Genomic DNA, 21,670 nt, shown 5'->3' with positions numbered 1-21,670 from the left:
ATTGAAATGCTTAAGTTGAACAAAAATGTTTTTGAGAGAAGTGCCTCATTTTCAGTTTTTGTTATCAGTGAGGCTTTAATATGCCATCAAATCCTTTCAATATGGACTGTATTGCTTATTCTACATTAGGCATAACAGCCTAATCATTATCTGAATTGCTGAATACTATCTAGCTGACTTCTTCATTTTCCACATTGTAAATTCTATAAGTAATAATTTGTGCCATGTAGAATGACCTTTTCAGGTTTCTGTTTTCAATCCTGTTGTGTAATAAAACCAAGGAAAGAAATACAGCATTATGGAAACATTCTGTGAGAAACAATCATCATAACGCCAGTGTGATCTAGCACTTGCATTACCCTTGTCTGTTTGTCATTAACTGGAAACTTTGATGTAGGTTCGACTTCCCAGTTGCAGCTCATTTCCCTTAGTGTCTAGCAAGTAGTTATCCAAGAAGCGATATTATATTTGTCCTTCAACAGTCTCATTATTTAGATTTGTAACCATGCCCTTGTGTCCTTATAGCACATTTTCTGGGTTTTATATTGCAATAAAAAGGTAATTTCTTAAAACTAATTAGAAAAGAAAGGTTTTGATGTCCTCAAGTGTTAACTTTCTGACTCTGTTTATGCATATTGATTACAAAAATGTCAATTAGCAATACACAAACCTTTTTAAAATCTGGAATGGGTGACACTCCTCTGCAATAGGTGTCTTATTTCTGTATACATTATTTGGGCTTACTTAAGCTATTTGTTATCCTATAATTTTCTAGAGAATACATTTGTTACATATTACTTTTTTATGCCATATCCTGTGTCATTTTATTATCTGTTTTTACTATAACATTTTTTGGGATTTATTTTAATCCAAGTAAAGCTGCCACAAGCCTATTGTGTATTGATATTGTATATTGTCCATTTAATATTTGTATTTCTTAAATCCTTATGAATTCCTTTACACTAATTTCAATGTCAACACCCCTGTTTTTAGCTACATGAAAGATGGATGCCTGTTTTTTAATTTTTGTTAATCTCATATATGTTACTCATTTTACAGATCAGCAAGAGATGATTTTGGTTCAGTCATTGGAAAGTGTCAAGGTAAAATATCCTAGCTATTATTATTATTATTATTTCACAGTTTGAGTATTTTCCTCCAGCTTCAGTAAACCGAGCCTTGTAACGGAGGTGAAGAGCCCAGAGTCGGCTCCTCTGAGCAGATAACCAAACATCATTATAAGAGCAGTAATAATCACAAGAGAGAGAGGTAGTGAAGTGAAAATATGTAGGCTCCTGGAGGGCTTATTTTTCTTTATTTTTTTCCATTCCAACATTCCAATGACACCAACATCGACAACATTTTGTTTTTGACCTGATGAATCTTCTAAGAGGAACAAATTGTATTGAATACTACATGTGACCAAAACATTTCACATGTGCAAGAACAGCCAAGTTCATTTAGGAGATCAGCGAAGCAAAGCTGTGATCTACCAACCCTTTTTTTTTTTTTTTTTTTTGCAAACAGGAACTACTAGCAATAAATAAAAAAAAAAATACAGGGTCCCAAGTTAGCCTTAATTTTTTAAAACTTGACCCCTTTTATAGATCTCACATATTTATATAGCAGGTCCTTCATTCAAACTCTTCTGTTTTCTACTTGCTCTCAGATATTACTATAGGTAGATTTTCTTTTTAAAAATCACTTTAATTTTATTCTAACTTGGCGATTGACCTATTTGCCTGCCACTCTATAATACCCTTCCACTTAGTTAAAACCTTCAAACTAGAAGTAGCAGAATGTGTAACATCACAAATCTATAGTCATTACCACGGAAACTGTACTAGATTGTTTCCATTCCTTCAGCATATGCTGTTAGAGAGGGAGTGATGTGACCAAGTTGTGGTTACTTAGCAACCATTTGGTACATCTTTACCCAACAATTTCAGATTACATCTTTACCCAACAATTTCAGATTTTGGTTAAGAAATATTTAGTCATGTTTTCTTGCTACTTTAATTTCATTAAATTATCTTTTTTTTCTAATTGCCATGAAGTTACGGTACAGGGCAGCTCACTGGATCATCAATCTGTAGTTCTTGGGGCCACAATTAAATTTGTTCTTACTGTGTACAAAATATGCAAGATTATTTTAATGGCAGGGTTGCAAATGATATGCTACCCTATACTTGTGAAATGTACTAATAGTTTAGAGAGCGAGAGATAATAAATGAGAAATCCAACACTGGAATGACCGCAAATTAATCAGAGCACACAGAGAATGCAAAACAAACTGACTAACATAACAAAATATATGACCACTTGCACACTTCTGTTTGAGTCCTGAGCTTAATTTAACCCACAGACACAAGGAACCTAGGCACAGTTTATTACAGTTGGCAGTTTTTTTTGCTTTTTAAATAATGCTCAAGCTCAATGAGAAATGTTGGGCCTTTCAACTGTCTGAGGTTCATCATCTTTCATGGACGCTAGCCTCATCATAAAGGATGAAAGAAGATAAAGCAGAAATGGATGTTATAAATAAATGCTACTGTATTCCCTTCATTCAAGCATACAGATTGCATTTTATGTTACTATCATTACAGTTGATTAAGCTTCACTTCAGAGGGCAGGCTTACGGTATACAAGATACTTAATTGTATTTCAACCTCTGTAAAGACAGTAGCATTTAATCTTGTTTTATTCTGGACTATTATTCATTTCCAGTACCATGAGTTTTAAAAGTGAATTTATTTTGCATTCATTATTGTATCGCTAATTTAAATAAACAACATAACTATATATAGTAAATATGGACTGGAGGGAGGGCTATAGTACCGACAAGGGGCTAGAAAGTGTATTTTGAGAAGTGGAAGCATATTTAGCAGCACGCAGGTGGTACAGCAGACTAGATGCACTTCTGTGATACTGGAACTCACTTTGACAGTAAATACAAGTAACCCTCTTTCTCTCCAATTAACTGTCAACGTTTTTTTTTAAATAAACTTCCCATTCACAAGTCCTTCAGTTTGAGTGCTTTGCTACATAATGCGGTTCCGTGACTACATTCAAATGATGACTACACTCATTCAATCCTGGCATTGTACTCGAGTGTATTAAAATGGTGCCGCAGGAAATTAATTCCGATATGGTAAGAGGGACAAGACAGAGGAGTGTGATTAACGTCACAAAAGTTAACTGCGATTAATTGACAGCCCTAATATATATTAGGGATGCACCGAATCCAGGATTCGAACCCTATAGCCGCCCAGACGCACATCTATTTTAACACATCCCTCCAATGTGTGCCGTTCTTTAAATAAGACACGAATCCAGTATTGAACGTAACTGTTGTATTTAATAACAAGAACACATTTGATGAACTCTGTCGCAGCTCTCCACTCCCTAAATTACTGGTGGCACACGCACTAAACACGTCAGATGCTGAATGCAAACATACCCCTGTATGCAACATTTCATGGAGTAAAGTTATGCAGTAAACCTGTAATATATAGTAACGGCAAACTGTTGTAGACTTTTGTGCTTTGTCTGTCAAACGTGTTCTAGAGATAATACTGAGATTAAAAAAAAAAAAAAATCGGTGCACAGAAATATATATTTTTAATAACTTTGCAACTGTCAGATGTGCAAGACGTTGAACAATATGCTTTAGTAAATTAAATTACGTTATTGAAGTTGAACCATTTGGGAACTGCTGTGTTTTATTAAAATATTTTTAAAACTATTTCATAGCCTATTTGATATGTGTTACAAACACGGTGCATTTAAGTCAACGTGGGTTTTATTTCGCAGGGAGATTCAGGTCACTCATCATGGTAATTTTTTCCTCCTGTCTTTCAGATCAGGTGACACAGATTGAAACGTCATTAAAGAAAATAGAGTGTTAGGCAAAGATGCAGCTCTCCTTTCTTGTAAACAGTTCTGTATTTTGACATTTCTGTTGTGGGGGGAGGGGGCTAGCGGTAAATTGTAAGTTTCAAACTGAAATCTTATTCAGGGATATATTTCCATTCGGTAATAAAAATACTATTAACTAAAAGGCTCAAAACTATAGGTTATGCGCGCCCCTTGTAAGTAGCTGCCTGTCTGTTTTTCTTTCAACAGTTTCCTTCAGTTTTCTTGACAGTTTTTGTAGATTCGGTATTCGGTTCGGTATTTGGCCGAATCTTTTGAGATGGATTCGGTATTCGGCTGAATCCCCAAAACTTGGATTCAGTGCTACAGTTACTTTGACAATATCTACTTCCAGCACCTTTATTTTCTGCGACAGCACTAAAAGTAACTGTTCTGCTTTGATACTTTCATCATTAAATTAAACAGACCATAACATCTTGCTTGCCAATTAATCATGAACCATGATCGCCTGTCCCTGCAAACTGTGTTTGCACCGGGTCAGATAATATTCATAATGGTGTCTTTTTTAAGGAGATTTTAAGGAAACCAATCATTAAAACAACTGAACTAAAGAATTACCTTTTGACTATGTGCCATTAGTAATCTTTAGTCAAGAGACATCATTATTGATTCTCAAAGCAGCACACATCCAAAGAAACCCAATGCCTGTGTGTGACAGGGTAGCCGTATGGTGATGTGTGGCCAGATGCAGGAACAAAAACAAACGCAGTACTGCAGGGCAAAAGACGTGGCGTGCGCCGTTTTTATTTATATAACAAAACAACAAAAAAAAGGCTTTAACAAAACAACGCTCACAGAGCAAAATAAAAGTTTAAACAAAATAATCAAGCACGCTAAACACAAACAATAGGTCAGGCTGGACAGTTGCTGTCACTGTTCCTATTTATATTTTAGTTTCGTTTATAATCCACTTGCTCACTCTGCTCTCGTTCTCCACTTCTGAACACCCACCCCGATTGCAGAGAGCTGCAGGCTTTTATGCACATGACCATCTCTCGATTGGCAACAATTAATCATTTCATTAATTCGGGAGATGGCCTCCTTCTAGGTTTTTAATTACTATTAAAACGAGGTTTTTAATTACTATTGGCAGAGGACGAGCTGCCGACCTCGCCTCTGCCAGAACACAAAATAAAAATAAAACAAACACACGGCTATGCCGTTATTTAAAAATACATAAATACATATAAATACATCATCATAATAATAATAATAATACAACAAAACAAATACAAAATAATAAATCGCACAGGGGCAGAGGGGTACCCTGTTCTGAAAATAAAGAAATAATCGCCCTGTTACAGCCTGACACATTAGATTATTGCCATGTTCATTGGCTTTACTGAAGCACTCTTGCATGATGTGTGCATGATTTTTAGACAACCAGAAAGAACCTCCGTTTCACTTATGAATGAATGAAAAATTAAGATTTTTTTTTTTATATAAACCAGTCTGCTTACAAATGTGTCTTATTTATGGAGATTTGTATTTTAAACATAAACAGTTTTCCTAGATTTCTGCTTTGTGATGGTAGTCCACTATAAAAGGCGCTATATAAAAAATAGATATTATTATATTATTATAATATTATTTTTTTTCCACTAAGATGTTTTTAGTGCATAGATGTTGCCTGACTGTCAACAGTTGTTAATGTCTGCTAGCTTTCATTAGGGAAAATCCTTAGGCGCTGAATTTCTGTGTGATAATAAATACATTGGAAGTTGATACCCCATGTTTAAATTTTTGATGAAAAAATGTTTGCAGTAGCATGTATTGGTGCTATAACGTAAGCCTCTCTGGTATGTTTACCTGGTACTTCAGAGTACCTTTTAATTAATAGTTGTTCTTGTTTAATGCTAACATACACAGGATATATTTACTTAATATTTTGCTTCATTTTAAGTAAGTGATTGATTTAAATTGTATCACATTGTAAAATGACATTACACTTTGTGTTTTCACAGTACCTAAAGATCCTAATTCTCAGTGGAGGAAGGTTGTGTGGAGCCATGACTGCACTCTTCTTGCCTATGCTGAAAGCACAGGAACTGTGAGAGTGTTTGACCTGATGGGCAGCGAGCTTTTCATCATTCCTATGGTAATGCTTTATACAAATAATGTGGAATTAATGTGGTCAACTGTTGTGTAGCACAACACCAAATTACAATCATAATGCAGACCTGGCATTGCTTCTTATCAAGTGAAGGTTTTCTATAACTCCACATGGTCATGGATACTAATTGTTGTCAAAAGTGAAATAAGCGTAACACTAACAATACAGTACTGGGAATGATATCTGTCCTGCATTTTCTATGAAGTGGTGTGTTGCAGCTACTTCTGCCTTTTCCTACAGAAAGATGACCAGTTTTCCCAATTGATTTCCACTTTGTACTGTGAAAAATGATGTGCTCCACTCTCACTCGCTATGTGTTTATAAAAGTACCGTAAAACATTAATATTCATTTAAATGTTGTTGTGGACTGGGAGCCAAGATTGTACAGTATTTACAGTATAGTTTTTATTATTATTATTATTATTATTATTATTATTATTATTATTATTATTATTATTCATTTCTTAGCAGACGTCCTTATCCAGGTCGGCTTACAATTGTTACAAAATATCACAGTAAGTGATACTGAAAGCTTCTGTCAGCTCCCATTAAAAAACATGACACTTCTTTTATGCACAGTTCCGATTTCTGCCAGCATGTTCCATTATAAGGTACCACTGTCGGCAAACAGCAGTGAGAAGAAACTAGTAAAATATATATATATATATATATATATATATATATATATATATATATATATATAAATGATTCTACTTAAAAAAAAAAAATACATAAATAATCATATATATATATATATATACAGTACTGTGCAAAAGTTTTAGGCAGGTGTGAAAAAATGCTGTAAAGTAAGAATGCTTTCAAAAATAGACATGTTAATAGTTTATATTTATCAATTAACAAAATGCAAAGTGAGTGAACAGAAGAAAAATCTACATCAAATCAATATTTGGTGTGACCACCCTTTGCCTTCAAAACAGCATCAATTCTTCTAGGTACACTTGCACACAGTTTTTGAAGGAACTCGGCAGGTAGGTTGGCCCAAACATCTTGGAGAACTAACCACAGTTCTTCTGTGGATTTAGGCAGCCTCAGTTGCTTCTCTCTCTTCATGTAATCCCAGACAGACTCGGATGATGTTGAGATCAGGGCTCTGTGGGGGCCATCCCATCACTTCCAGGACTCCTTGTTCTTCTTTACGATGAAGATAGTTCTTAATGACTTTCGTTGTATGTTTGGGGTCGTTGTCATGCTGCAGAATAAATTTGGGGCCAATCAGATGCCTCCCTGATGGTATTGCATGATGGATAAGTATCTGCCTGTACTTCTCAGCATTGAGGAGACCATTAATTCTGACCACATCCCCAACTCCATTTGCAGAAATGCAGCCCCAAACTTGCAAGGAACCTCCACCACGCTTCACTGTTGCCTGCAGACACTCATTCGTGTACCGCTCTCCAGCCCTTCGGCGAACAAACTGCCTTCTGCTACAGCCAGTTCCTGTGTTTTCGTGCATAGTTGAGTCGCTTGGCCTTGTTTCCACGTCGGAGGTATGGCTTTTTGGCCGCAAGTCTTCCATGAAGGCCACTTCTGACCAGACTTCTCCGGACAGTAGATGGGTGTACCAGGGTCCCACTGTTTTCTGCCAATTCTGAGCTGATGGCACTGCTGGACATCTTCCGATTGCGAAGGGAAGTAAGCATGATGTGTCTTTCATCTGCTGCAGTAAGTTTCCTTGGCCGACCACTGCGTCTACGGTCCTCAACGGTGCCTGTTTCTTTGTGCTTCTTCAAAAGAGCTTGGACAGCACATCTGGAAACCCCTGTCTGCCTTGAAATTTCTGCCTGGGAGAGACCTTGCTGATGCAGTATAACTACCTTGTGTCTTGTTGCTGTGCTCAGTCTTGGTGTATGACTTTTGACAGTAAACTGTCTTCAGCAACCTCACCTTGTTAGCTGAGTTTGGCTGTTCCTCACCCAGTTTTATTCCTCCTACACAGCTGTTTCTGTTTCAGTTCATGATTGTGTTTCAACCTACATATTGAATTGATGATCATTAGCACCTGTTTGGTATAATTGTTTAATCATACACCTGACTATATGCCTACAAAATCCCTGACTTTGTGCAAGTGTACCTAGAAGAATTGATGTTGTTTTGAAGGCAAAGGGTGGTCACACCAAATATGGATTTGATTTAGATTTTTCTTCTGTTCACTCACTTTGCATTTAGTTAATTGATAAATATAATCTATTAACATGTCTATTTTTGAAAGCATTCTTACTTTACAGCATTTTCTCATACCTGCCTAAAACTTTTGCACAGTACTGTGTGTGTGTGTGTGTGTATATATATATATATATATATATATATATATATATATAATATATATATATATATATATATATATATATATATATATATAATATATATATATATATATACAGACGTGCTCAAATTTGTTGGTACCCTTACAGCTAATTGAAATAAAGCTTCATTCCTCCTGAAAAGTGATGAAATTAAAAGCTACTTTATCATGTATACTTGCATGCCTTTGGTATGTCATAGAATAAAGCAAAGAAGCTGTGAAAAGAGATGAATTATTGCTTATTCTACAAAGATATTCTAAAATGGCCTGGACACATTTGTTGGTACCCCTTAGAAAAGATAATAAATAATTGGATTATAGTGATATTTCAAACTAATTAGTTTCTTTAATTGGTATCACACATGTCTCCAATCTTGTAATCAGTCATTCAGCCTATTTAAATGGAGAAAAGTAGTCACTGTGCTGTTTGGTATCATTGTGTGCACCACACTGAACATGGACCAGAGAAAGCAAAGGAGAGAGTTGTCTGAGGAGATCAGAAAGAAAATAATAGACAAGCATGGTAAAGGTAAAGGCTACAAGACCATCTCCAAGCAGCTTGATGTTCCTGTGACAACAGTTGCAAATATTATTAAGAAGTTTAAGGTCCATGGAACTGTAGCCAACCTCCCTGGGCGCGGCCGCAAGAGGAAAATCGACCCCAGATTGAACAGAAGGATAGTGCGAATGGTAGAAAAAGAACCAAGGATAACTGCCAAAGAGATACAAGCTGAACTCCAAGGTGAAGGTACGTCAGTTTCTGATCGCACCATCCGTCGCTTTTTGAGCGAAAGTGGGCTCCATGGAAGAAGACCCAGGAGGACTCCACTTTTGAAAGAAAAACATAAAAAAGCCAGACTGGAATTTGCTAAAATGCATATTGACAAGCCACAATCCTTCTGGGAGAATGTCCTTTGGACAGATGAGTCAAAACTGGAGCTTTTTGGCAAGTCACATCAGCTCTATGTTCACAGACGAAAAAATGAAGCTTTCAAAGAAAAGAACACCATACCTACAGTGAAACATGGAGGAGGCTCGGTTATGTTTTGGGGCTGCTTTGCTGCGCCTGGCACAGGGTGCCTTGAATCTGTGCAGGGCACAATTAAATCTCAAGACTATCAAGGCATTCTGGAGCGAAACGTACTGCCCAGTGTCAGAAAGCTCTGTCTCAGTCGCAGGTCATGGGTCCTCCAACAGGATAATGACCCAAAACACACAGCTAAAAGCACCCAAGAATGGATAAGAACAAAACATTGGACTATTCTGAAGTGGCCTTCTATGAGTCCTGATCTGAATCCTATCAAACATCTATGGAAAGAGCTGAAACTTGCAGTCTGGAGAAGGCACCCATCAAACCTGAGACAGCTGGAGCAGTTTGCTCAGGAAGAGTTGGCCAAACTACCTGTTAACAGGTGCAGAAGTCTCATTGAGAGCTACAGAAAACATTTGATTGCAGTGATTGCCTCTAAAGGTTGTGCAACAAAATACTAGGTTAGCGGTCCCATCATTTTTGTCCATGCCATTTTCATTTGTTTTCTTATTTACAATATTATGTTGAATAAAAAATCAAAAGCAAAGTCTGATTTCTATTAAATATGGAATAAACAATGGTGGATGCCAATTACTTTTGTCAGTTTCAAGTTATTTCAGAGAAAATTGTGCATTCTTCGTTTTTTGTGGAGGGGTACCAACAAATTTGAGCACGTCTGTGTATATATATAATATATATGTGTGTGTGTGTATATATATATATATATATATATATATATATATATATATATATATATATATATATATGATTAATTTATGCATACAATACCTTTTATATTGAAAATGCAGAATGGCATTTCTCTAGCAGAGCTTGTGTGGAAGCTCAGCATAACTTATTCACGCCTGTGGCCTCATAAGTTATTGAGTTCCCTTTCTCATGAGAGAAATTTTGTTGTGCGCTGCTACCCATGCATAGAGTATATTTAGAGGCAGCTTTCAGATTTCACAGGGAGTCGTCCCCTCTTCACTCCTACTGAGTATAAATCTGGCTTATAAAACTTGCCTTGCACTCGACACAGCATTGTATAATTTCAGTTTACTTACCTTTGAGATTTTTTTTGTCTCTCACAGGCTGCCAGTTTTCCAGGGGATCTGAGTTATTCTGTCGCAGGACTGTTACTTCTGGAGTACACAGCCAGTGCCCAGTGGTCAGCAGAACTGCTTGTAATTAATTATCGAGGGCAACTCAAAAGCTACCTTATCAGGTAAAAAAAAAAAAAAAGTGCCCTAAACTTCTAACTTCAAGGCATGCAGTTTCCTTAAAAATATAAATACAATATTCCAAAATATTTCACAAATCATCTTTACAGTTGAAAAAAAATGTGAACAAACTGCACTGTCAATGCTGTCTGATAGAGTGAAGTGCACAGAAAGATAGCTACACCAGTGAAGCCAGGTGAAACACGTAGGTGTCTGGGAACATCATTGACAAATATTCTACTGAAACTGTAGGCAGATAACTGGCAACTGCAGAGGGTGACCTGCCCTGTCATAGGTGAATCATTGTCCATAAATCTTGGATAATTTTTGCAATGAAACAATTTAGGACCTGAGTGGAGGTTTAATTGAACCTAAGGTTGGTCCTTCCAGTCTAGCTTTTTGTTCTAACCATGTTCTAACTGATACTCCATACAGACTCTAAAGCAGTTAAATTATATTTAATTTGAAGTAAATGTGTGTTGGAATGACCTCCCACTCTGAAAGAGGGAGACACTGCTTTGGGAAGTATGAATAGAGAGTCAGACATTTTACTCTCCTGTATTAGTTATGCTGATGTATATGAATTTAGACTTACCATATATAACATGTATAACAACTGAAGGCCCACATGGTCTTTGGCAAATACATATACATTATGAAATGTTATTTTCTGCTGGAGTTGGAAGTTTTTAGTTTTCATCAGACTTTTAAAAATCAAAGTTATGGATGATATATATTGTTCATTGCACTAGAACCTCTACACACAGAGATGCACATACAAATGAGCCAGTCTGGCTCTGGAGTGCAATATTATTAAAACAAATAGTCAACATAATTAATACTGAAAATATTGCTAGTACTGTTTGTTGTCATTGTCAATCAATCCTCTTCTAAAATATATTTTTTCAGTGTGGGTGCCAATCAGAGTTACCAAGAAAACCACAGTTTCAACTTCAACAGCCATTATTCTCATGGAATTACAACAGTGATTTACCACAGCAGTCACAGGTAAATGGCTTCTCTGCCATAGAATTCCCTTTTGCAAGAAACACAGTTGTAAAGGTTTACGCTATTGTTAGACTCATACTGATCTACTTTATTGAATCTTGTTGTATGCTGTTAACAAACTGTTGCATTTCTGGCACGCACATTGATAAATCATTTTTAACAATGAATAAATACAAGTTAATGTAATATGTTACATTTAGAGTTAGTATTTAGTTTTAAAATGTAATGTGAACCACTCAATGCTAGTTAAATCTGTTTCAGATGATGTTCTGTGTTAGTAAAGACTTTTGTTTGAGGAAAATATATTTTAGGCACATTTTTTTCTACATCTTTTCCATAAAAAGAAACTTGCAGTTTCCAGTTGATTTCAGTTGTTTTTTTAAAATTATTTATTGGTTTTTGACAATGAATATCAATATGCACAGCATACTTTGCACACTATTCGGGAAATAGAAAATCAGCGTCAATTTAGGACAATTTACAGGAAGACGCACATACAATGCTGTTATAGTACAACATTCACATTTACAGTAGTTAAAAATCTAATCACATTTTTGTGTTTGTACATTTTGGGTACAAACAATACTAATTGAAGCGTTTGTGTTTCCTGTTCAGTGTGCTTGAGAGAGGACATGAATAAAGTCGCTGATATTCAATCGCTGTAAATAGATATATTTCCATCAACAAGACGAACAAATTTCTTGCGAACTTGCAACATTTTGCACATAACATGCAAGTCTTATTGTACAAAAACAGGTTTCCATCTAACTAGATTCTAGTGAACAAACAGCTGTACTTAATGACTTTGTTAGTTTTACACTTTTATGTTTGATGCATTTTCATAATTTTGTTTCTATTCGCTGTCTAACTAGTGTATACACTCCAGCGAGTAACCAACCTCGCTGAGCATTCTGGTTATGTAATGTGTAGCTGTACTGAAAATGAACCAAGAAGGAACAACATATTTTCAAGAATTAACTGAAATTGGACAAATGGTGATTTGTATCTATATACACACACAGTTGCAGACAAAAGTATTTGTGCATTAAATGAAAAATAACATGCAAAAACTAATTTCATACTTTGACAGAAGTATTTGGGCACCCTTAAATTAGTATTTTGTGTGCCAACCCTTTGCTTCCTTTGCAGCTTGCAGTCTTTTTTTGTATTTTGAAACCAGTTCCTGACATCTTTCCGGTGATATTTTTGCTCATTCTTCAACACATACAGCTTTGAGTTCTGCAATCGACTTTGGTTTCCATTTTGCAACAGCAGCCTTCAAGTCAATCCACAACATCTCAATGTGATTCAAGTCTGGGGACTGATATGGCCAATCCATACCTGTAATCTTAATTTTTTTCAGATTTTTTTTTGCAGACTTCGCAAAATGCTTAGTCATTATTCTGCTGGAGTACAAACTCCCATCCAATAAGTTTTCTAGCACTGGGTATCAAACAAGAGTGCAAAATGTCTTGATATTTTGCAGCATTCATTGATCCTTCTACAATACAATGTCACCAGTGCCTGAGGAAGAAAAATAAGTCCACACCATCACACAGCCTCCACCATGTCTAACACTGTGCATGATGAACTTTTCTTTAAATTCATCTCTTCCTAGAAAGCATATTGTTGCTTTCTTGGTGAAAAAAGTTATATTTTGGATTCGTCAGACCATAAAATTTGGTTGAAGAAATCATCACGCTTCTTCAAGTATTCAATGGAAAACTCCAATCGCTTTCTTTTGTGTAGTGTTTTTAACAAAGGTTTGCGTCTTGGTTTTTGCCCATGGACATTCATGTGTGATTATATTCTGTGCTTTGCTTCTAATCTCCACTTGTTCCTATCACATGCCATCACTGTTTGCAAACAACGTCAATTAATTCACATGGCAAATTCAGTGTAAAACTAGGCTCAAATCGAAAATTGCATACCGTCAAACAGGCAGATATATCAGACTGATATGACAGAAGGACTGATTGATAGCAAAAAAAGAACAACAGAATAACTTAATACCACTTTATTTACCTAAATGAAAACAATTTATTATGGATGCGGGAAAAGCACATTAACAATACACTGTGCAGCGTCAACCTAGAAATCTGTCTGTGTGAACTGCATTTTTTTTATTCCATTATGAACCTACACAAAGGGGAAATACATAAATATAATATGTTTTTGTGTAAAAGAGACAAGATAAAAAATACATTATCTGAAATCCATCTGATGATGTAGATATCCTTCTGCCTGATGTTGATGGCTGAAGTGTAATGCTGGCTCCAGGGATCAGCATATTTTGCCTTTTCAGTGCACACAACGGCTGCGATGCTGGCTCCAGGGATCAACCACAGTGCGGTCTCCCCAGTGCATCATCATGACAACAGTCTGGATTGAGCTAAGTAGGGTACATCTCTGGGGTCTTCAAGTGGGCACCTTCCATCCTCTGTGTTTTATCAACTAGCCCATGACACCTCAAGAGGGCTCGACGGTGATTCTGGTGTCCCAACATCATCCCCCTCTGTCCCCCACTCAACTCAACCCAACTTACTTACCCGTACATCAGCGTTTCTTTCTTTCTATTTTGCTTGAGATCCCCATCCAGAATCTTTCCTTCTCAACCACAGCCAGTTGCTGCTCCTCTCTGCTGCTTCAGATAAGTTCTTCACTGTGTGACGCAACTCTTGGCCACTGAATCCGACCTCTCTGAGAAACCGGGTTGTAAAGTGTGCCATAAATCCTCGACAACCCACCTGGGGCTGCCTTGTGCTATGTAGGAGGAGCTGAACTGAGACCCAAGACCCCCTCTTCCATACTGAACTTGCCCCATGATATCACCGATTCGAAGGGCAGCCTTTGCATCTTCCATGGCTTTCTTTACCGCCCACTTCAGCCGCAGACACAAACCTGGAGTTCCATGTCTTTGCTAACTGCAGATTTTTAACTAGTCTTTTGTGAAGTACTCTCCATTCTCATATCCGTTTCAGACCTGTACAATTTTATTTACTTGTGCGAAGTTGCGGTGGACTACTTGTGAATTTTTTTTTTTTTTTAGAGAGAAATTGATTGTCTGTTTCCAGTTTTAAGTTTGCAAAAAAAATAATTGACAAAAGGAAAACACCCATCAGATTGCAATTGCTTGCACCTATACCAAAATCTGGCAGCGTACCACTTTGTGACATTACACGGGTCACGTTTTGGTATGCGTACCACACTTCTATCAAAGTGAAAAACAACGTCCACAAACTTGAACTTATCAGGTACATTCAAATAGTATGTGTGTGTATATATATACAGTGCTGTGAAAGTATTTGCCCCCTGTTTGATTTTCTGCATTTTTGCACATTTTTCATATTGTATTTGGTCAGATGTTTTTGTGGGTTGTAGTAGTATATAGAGGAAGTTAATTAATCAATTAAAGGGATAATTAGGGTCAGCTGTTTGAGTACAACCAGGCCTGATTTGGGCCAGCCCTGCCCAATATAAATCTGACTAACTTTGGCCCTTACCATCAGAGTGAAGTTGTTAGCATACAGGTTCTAGAGGCACATCATGCCACGAACAAAATAAATTCCTGAAGACCTCCGGAAAAAAGTTGTTGATACCTATCAGTCTGGAAAGAGTTTACAAAGCCATTTATAAGGCTGTGGGGCTCCACCGAACCACAGTCAGAGCCATATTGTCCAAATGGAGAAAGTTTGGGACAGTAGTGAATCTTCCCAGGAGTGGCCGTCCTGCCAAAATCTCTCCAAGAGCAAGACGTAAAGTCGTCCAGGAAGTCACAAAGAACCCTAGAACAACATCCAGGGATCTGCAGGCCTCTCTTGCCTCGGCTAAGGTCATTGTTCATGACTCCACCATCAGAAAGACACTGGACAAAAATGGGATTCATGGCAGAGTAGCAAGGCGGAAACCATTGCTCACTAAGAAGAACATGAATGCTCATCTCAAGTTTGCCAAAAAGCACCTTGCATGGTTTTTTGCCCCGCCCTCAAATGTAAAACAACACAAATTCCGACAGCATGGAAAATACACAGCAAACAGATTTCTAGATCCCTGAATATAAAATACAATCAATTTGGAAATAATGTTCCTTTTCTTTAATAAAGTTTCTTGTATTTACTGTATGGTTTGTATAAATAGTTATAAAACACCAAGGACTGCACCATATTGTTTAACCAATAATGACTTGGCACTGGTACATACAGTGGCTCTCAAAAGTATTCACCCCCCTTGGACTTTTCCACATTTTACTGTGTTACAACATGGAATTAAAATTGATTTAATTAGGCATTTTTGCCACTGATCAACACAAAGTCCATAATGTCAAAGTGAAAAATAAAATCTACAAATTGTTCTAAATTAATTACAAATACAAAACAGAAAATAATTGATTGCATAAGTATTCACCCCCTTGAGTCAATATTTGGTAGAGGCATCTTTGAAAGCAATTACAGCCATAAGTCTATTTGGATAAGTCTCTACCAGCTTTGCACATCTGGACACTGCAGTTTTTGCCCATTCTTCTTTGCAAAATTGCTCAAGCTCCGTCAAGTTGGATGGGGACCGTTGGTGAACAGCAATTTTCAACTCTTTCCACATATTCTCAATTGGATTGAGGTCCGGGCTTTGACTAAGCCACTCCAGGACATTGACTTTTTTGTTTTTAAGCCACTCCAGTGTGGCTTTGGCTGTATGTTTGGGGTCAGTGTCCTGCTGGAAGATAAATCTTCTCCCAAGTCCCAGGTCTCTTGCAGACTTCAGCAGGTTTTCCTCCAGGATTTCTCTGTACTTTGCTGCATCCATTTTGCCCTCTATCTTCAGAGCTTTCCAGGCCCTGATGCAGAGAAGCATCCCCATAGCATGATGCTGCCACCACCGTGCTTCACGGTAGGGATGGTGTTCTCAGGATGTTGTGCGGTGTTAGGCTTGCGCCAAACATAGCGCTTAGCTTTGAGGCCAAAAGGCTCTATTTTGGTCTCATCAGACCATAGAATCTTCTTCCACTTGGTCTCAGAGTCTCCCACATGCCTTCTGGCAAACTTTAGCCGAGATTTTATGCGACTTTTTGTCAACAATGGCTTTCTTTTTGCCACTCTCCCATAAAGGCCAGTTTTGTGAAGCACCCGGGCTATTGTTGCCGTATGCACAGTGTCTCCCAGCTCAGCCCTGGAAGACTGTAACTCCTTTAGAGTTGCCATAGGCCTCTTGGTGGCCTCCCTGACTAGTGCCCTTCTCGCCCGGATACTCAGTTTTTGAGGACTGCCTGTTCTAGACAGATTCACAGTTGTGCCATATTCTCTCCATTTCTTAATAATGGACTTTACTGACAACCTACTCCTTATTCCGGATTTGCTTTGAATGTTCCTTGGTCTTCATGATGTAGTTTTTGTTGGGAAATGTACTAACCAACTGTGGGACCTCCCAGAGACAGGTGTATTTAACCTGAATTCATGTGAAACACCTTAATTGCACACAGGTGGACTCCATTCAACTAATTATGTGACTTCTAAAGACAGTTGGTTGCACCAGAGCTTATTTAGGTGTGTCATAGCAAAGGGGGTGAATACTTATGCAATCAATTATTTTCTGTTTTATATTTGTAATTAATTTAGAACAATTTGTAGATTTTATTTTTCACTTTGACATTATGGCATTTTTTTGTGTTGATCAGTGGCAAAAACTCCTAATTAAATCCATTTTGATTCCATGTTGTAACACAATAAAATGTGGAAAAGTCCAAGGGGGGTGAATACTTTTGAGAGCCACTGTACCACTACCTTGAGACACTATTGCCCCATTTACTGTAAGAAGCCATTGTGTCCCGCAAGCTACTTCACTAACATCCTTCCTGATTAAATTAATGTGGTATAAAATCATAACAAAAGCCACATTTCACAAATGTGCCTGTTTATATGTGCACATGCAATCTGTGCTGTCTAATGTCACGGTTCATGTTTTTGTAAATTGTAAAGTCCTGTATTCCACTTTGGCATCAATTAAAATATATTACAAAATAGCCTTTTTCCTCATTTATTGAACATTTACAAATATGCATTTTATTTTGAGACTATTTAAGTTGCATAACTACAATAATCATCAGGAATTCGTTGGATTGTGATACTACTAGTTTATCACTGAATTTTTCATGAGATAAACAAAGTCATCCAGACCTTGCCCAGTGGTTACTAAAGCACTTTGCTTATTATCCATATGTGATTTCTGAAACACCATGCTTGCAAGCAGAATGTAGCCTGTCGATTCTTGACACCTCTTGTTTTTCAAAAGGAACTCAAACTGGGCTAGCTCCTCAGCTAATACACAGCAGTCTCCATAATTGCATGCTAATTGCATAAGTATTTGGTCTCAGCTGTTTCTCTGTGAACATTTCTAACATAAAATAATATTAGTCATACATTATAGTCAGTGGTACTGAAATAATGCAAATAAAATAGAGAACTGTGCATTTGTTAAAAAAATAAATAAAATAAAAATAAAAAAAATAACTAGCCCACATTTACTACTTTTCAGACATACACTTATTTAAAGTAATAGACACAAGGAGGTAATGGGACTTGCCTCAGGGTCACAAGTTAGTCAGTAGCTGAGGTTGAATTTGAAAAACTAAATATCTCTCATCTCTGTTTTTATCTGTAACCGCCAGGCTTGCACTGCCTCTAGGGTAACTCCAGGAGCCTTTTCCAGATGGTCTCATTTAGTAACTTGTCACTAGAGTCATTTTTAAGGGCCCAGGCAACCTTTTGAAGTGGGCCTGCTGATTTAGATTATTAAATAAGAATGGCTAATATTGTTTTTCTTTAGGTTGTAATAAAATAACAATGTTGTGTGCACAGGTTAATACTGGTCGGAGGCTGTGAATCCAGTGATAATGAAGTATCCAAGGCGACTCGCTGCGGACTCACAGCCTGGAGAGTGCTGTCAGGCTTCCCTTATTATAAACAAGTCACTAGCTATGAAGACGATGTGGGCTCTGTAAGTACCCTTGAATAATTCATGTTCTTTGTATCTTTTGAATTTATGAAAAACACACAGCAGCAGGTCCTTCAGCACCTTGTTGTTGGGTGTAAATAGTGCCGTGCTCTATATGTAGAAATAATCACAAGCCTCTACTCACACTCTGTATTATTAGATTAGGATAGTAGTTAATTGCTGGTAATTGACAAACTAACACAAAACAGATGCAGTCCTGTAGTTTGGGGCTTGTATCTGTGGCTAATGTACGTGCAGATGAGTCAAAAGACAATTGATTATTTGACTGTATATGTGCACAGTAATTTGACTATTTCCCTTGCTTTTACTGTGCTTTCTTTAGCTAAACATTAACCTTGCTTCACTACATTTGCTGTACCATGGTGTACTGCAGCAACGTGTTATACAAGTGATTTCTTAAACAAAGCCCTTTCTGTGATAATAGTTAAGGAATTCAAATGATCCACCAGTTGCCTTCTTTTATTTGCAGACACAAAGAAGAGGACTGTTAAGAATGCCCACATTTAGACTTTTTGCCAGACAAGGACACGAACAGGTAATCCAGTGAGCTATTGTACTTAATTGCATTTGTGCACAAATAGATAGTACTGTAACTATAAAATAGCTGAAAGGCCATTGACTCCTTATGGTTTATATTGTCTTACAGGACGGTGTGTTTACGATGAGTCTATCACCTGATGGAACTCTTTTAGCAGCTATTCATTTCTCAGGACAGCTTACCTTCTGGGAAATCCCTTCCTTGAAACAAAGTGGGGAGTGGAGCCAAGGTGCTCAGGTAATCTTTTTACATTTTTTTTTAATTTGGTGACATTTAATATTTTTCCTACAAAAGCATTTTATTTAGATAGTTGCCTACAGAGATGTAAAGTACATTTGCCTACAGAGATTACATTTGAAAATCTATGTTTGGAGTGGCAGCCTGGCTTGAGGGATGCGATTGATTTACAGTCTTTGATATCGAGCATGATTTGTCATTCTAAACAAATAAAGGCTCTGCATGTTTTATTACAGCCAGGATTTGATGAGATCAACCCAGAGTGGAGAAATTCGCTTGAGAAAAGGAAAAAGATAAAAGGTACTCTCTGTTAATGAAAATAATGATTGCAAAGTTAAATACAGACTTTTATGCCTGTTTTTTGCAGGTGGAATAAGAGTTTTTCTAACCATGAGAATATAATACTATTTGAATATACCGCCACAAGATGTTCCTGCTAGTGCATAATTCATCTGACACTGAATTACTAAAACACTGCAGTTTTGTTATTTTCTTCAGTTATGATATTCTGTGGATTTCTTTGACTGCTTTAAACATTGTATTCACTCTTTATGCCATCTACATGTACTTGCTGTTTGTTTTTCTACCCGTTTATTATTCTATTGCGTATGCTCCATCATTCGCTGTTGTCATCGTTGCTTATGGCAGGCACACATCTTCCCATTTCTAAACCACTTTAAGTGCATTGTATTGAACAGGACCAGTTTTTGTGAAACTTCTCTGCTGTGCTGGTAGACCATTGTGGCCTACTTTTTAATTGCACTGACAAATGTATGTCAAATGTATGTTTCTTTTGTCTGTGCTGAAGATTTATTTTGTGTTTTTCATTAGATAGGGAAGCCTATTACCCCCTGATGGATGTGAATTGGTGGGCCAATAATGCAGTAATCTTGGCACGGTGCTCTGGTTCTGTGACTGTGTCCTCTGTTAAAACCTTGAAGAACCTCCTTGGAAAGTCATGCGAGTGGTTTGAGACTTCCCCACAAGTCACTGCAGCCCACGATGGAGGCTTCCTCAGCTTAGAGGTAAAGAAAGATTGTATAGATTTGTGCCTATAACTCATTAACTATAAAGGTTACAGGCACATGTCGTACATGAAATTAATGTGCACACATTAGACTTCCATGAAAAAAGTTAAATATTCTGAGACGCACCCTGTTTAGAACAAATGGCAAAAACCACAGAAAAAGAGACACTTTTTATAAAAAAAACACATTATTGTTTATAAAATGTCTTTCAGCATGGCCAGTTCAAATCTGACAATCTACAATTAAACTTCAACGTGTAGGGAACATAGACATTTGTTTTGAACAAATTGAATAATAAATAAAGGAAGTATGGCCATATATACAAAAGGTACTAAAAGCAACCAAAACAAATGAAAAATTGAAAAATGTGCAAAATAAAAACCATGATCATGTGGTGCAAGATGAAGCTATTCACTGTAGCTTCAAAGCCATTCAATGTGGCGACCCTGGCAGCCTAACCCAACAGCTGATATTTGTTTACTGCGCTGAGGTAGGTTTATCAGCGCAGCAGTAACATTGCAAAACACTCGCATTCACGGCTGTCTGCTGACAGGGTCCTATACCGGAAATACACGGATAGGACCTTGTTTTAAAGCTCTGACTCTGCTATTACAGTGCCTGAGTAAAAAGAGTTAAAGGGCTAGGGCCATGGCAGGATTTCTAACATGGGGTGGACCCTAAGGGAAATTGGTGATGGTTTGAAATATCAGAGTTGTCTTAATGAATGTATTCTTCTTTTGTGTAGATTCACTTTGACTTTTTGAAAATAAGTTTGAACCCTTAATGTGGCCTTAATGGAGCTCTGCCATATTCAAAGTACAGTATATTATAATGTTCTCATTCAACAATGCAGTTACCTTCTTTGCTACATCTCTCTCAATAAGATTAGTGCTTGCATTTTTAAGCTTACATTATATGTTCTAGTCAATCAGCTGCCATGATTATTTAAATTACCAATATCTGTTAACTGTTTTAGATACTATCTGTAATGGAAACTCCTCCATTAAAAGCACTGACTTTCTAGTTTTTAAAGCAAGACTAAATTGAATTGACTGCCTGAATGATTTTGATAATACCAGTGTGATTACGCTGTATATAAAACAAAATGGTCTACAAGACACAGAACTAGTTTGTTTATTAATGCATGGATCTGCTAAATAAAGCTCTGCATACGTTTTCAGGCTCTGTTATCACTACATATTAAGATTTATAGTAAATGTCTTCTTTTAAAA

At 37.0% G+C, this 21,670-nt stretch overlaps 1 protein-coding gene across 1 annotated transcript in view; it reads left to right on the top strand.

Moving 5' to 3' along the window:
* The window catches only part of nbas (NBAS subunit of NRZ tethering complex), a 220,453-nt gene that overhangs the window by 4,980 nt on the left and 193,803 nt on the right, over nucleotides 1-21,670 (top strand). Inside the window, exons 6-14 of the mRNA XM_034004808.3 lie at nucleotides 1,060-1,103; nucleotides 5,901-6,034; nucleotides 10,494-10,627; nucleotides 11,532-11,630; nucleotides 18,479-18,617; nucleotides 19,105-19,170; nucleotides 19,282-19,410; nucleotides 19,647-19,710; nucleotides 20,242-20,435. Of these exons, the coding sequence (XP_033860699.3) occupies nucleotides 1,060-1,103; nucleotides 5,901-6,034; nucleotides 10,494-10,627; nucleotides 11,532-11,630; nucleotides 18,479-18,617; nucleotides 19,105-19,170; nucleotides 19,282-19,410; nucleotides 19,647-19,710; nucleotides 20,242-20,435 (1,003 nt within the window). The remainder of the gene's footprint in view (nucleotides 1-1,059; nucleotides 1,104-5,900; nucleotides 6,035-10,493; nucleotides 10,628-11,531; nucleotides 11,631-18,478; nucleotides 18,618-19,104; nucleotides 19,171-19,281; nucleotides 19,411-19,646; nucleotides 19,711-20,241; nucleotides 20,436-21,670) is intronic.

This window comes from Acipenser ruthenus, chromosome 5 (assembly GCF_902713425.1).
Source record: "Acipenser ruthenus chromosome 5, fAciRut3.2 maternal haplotype, whole genome shotgun sequence".
Taxonomy (NCBI): Eukaryota; Metazoa; Chordata; class Actinopteri; order Acipenseriformes; family Acipenseridae; genus Acipenser; species Acipenser ruthenus.
Note: the sequence above shows the minus strand (reverse complement) of the source record. Positions and strands in the feature narration are given on the sequence as shown.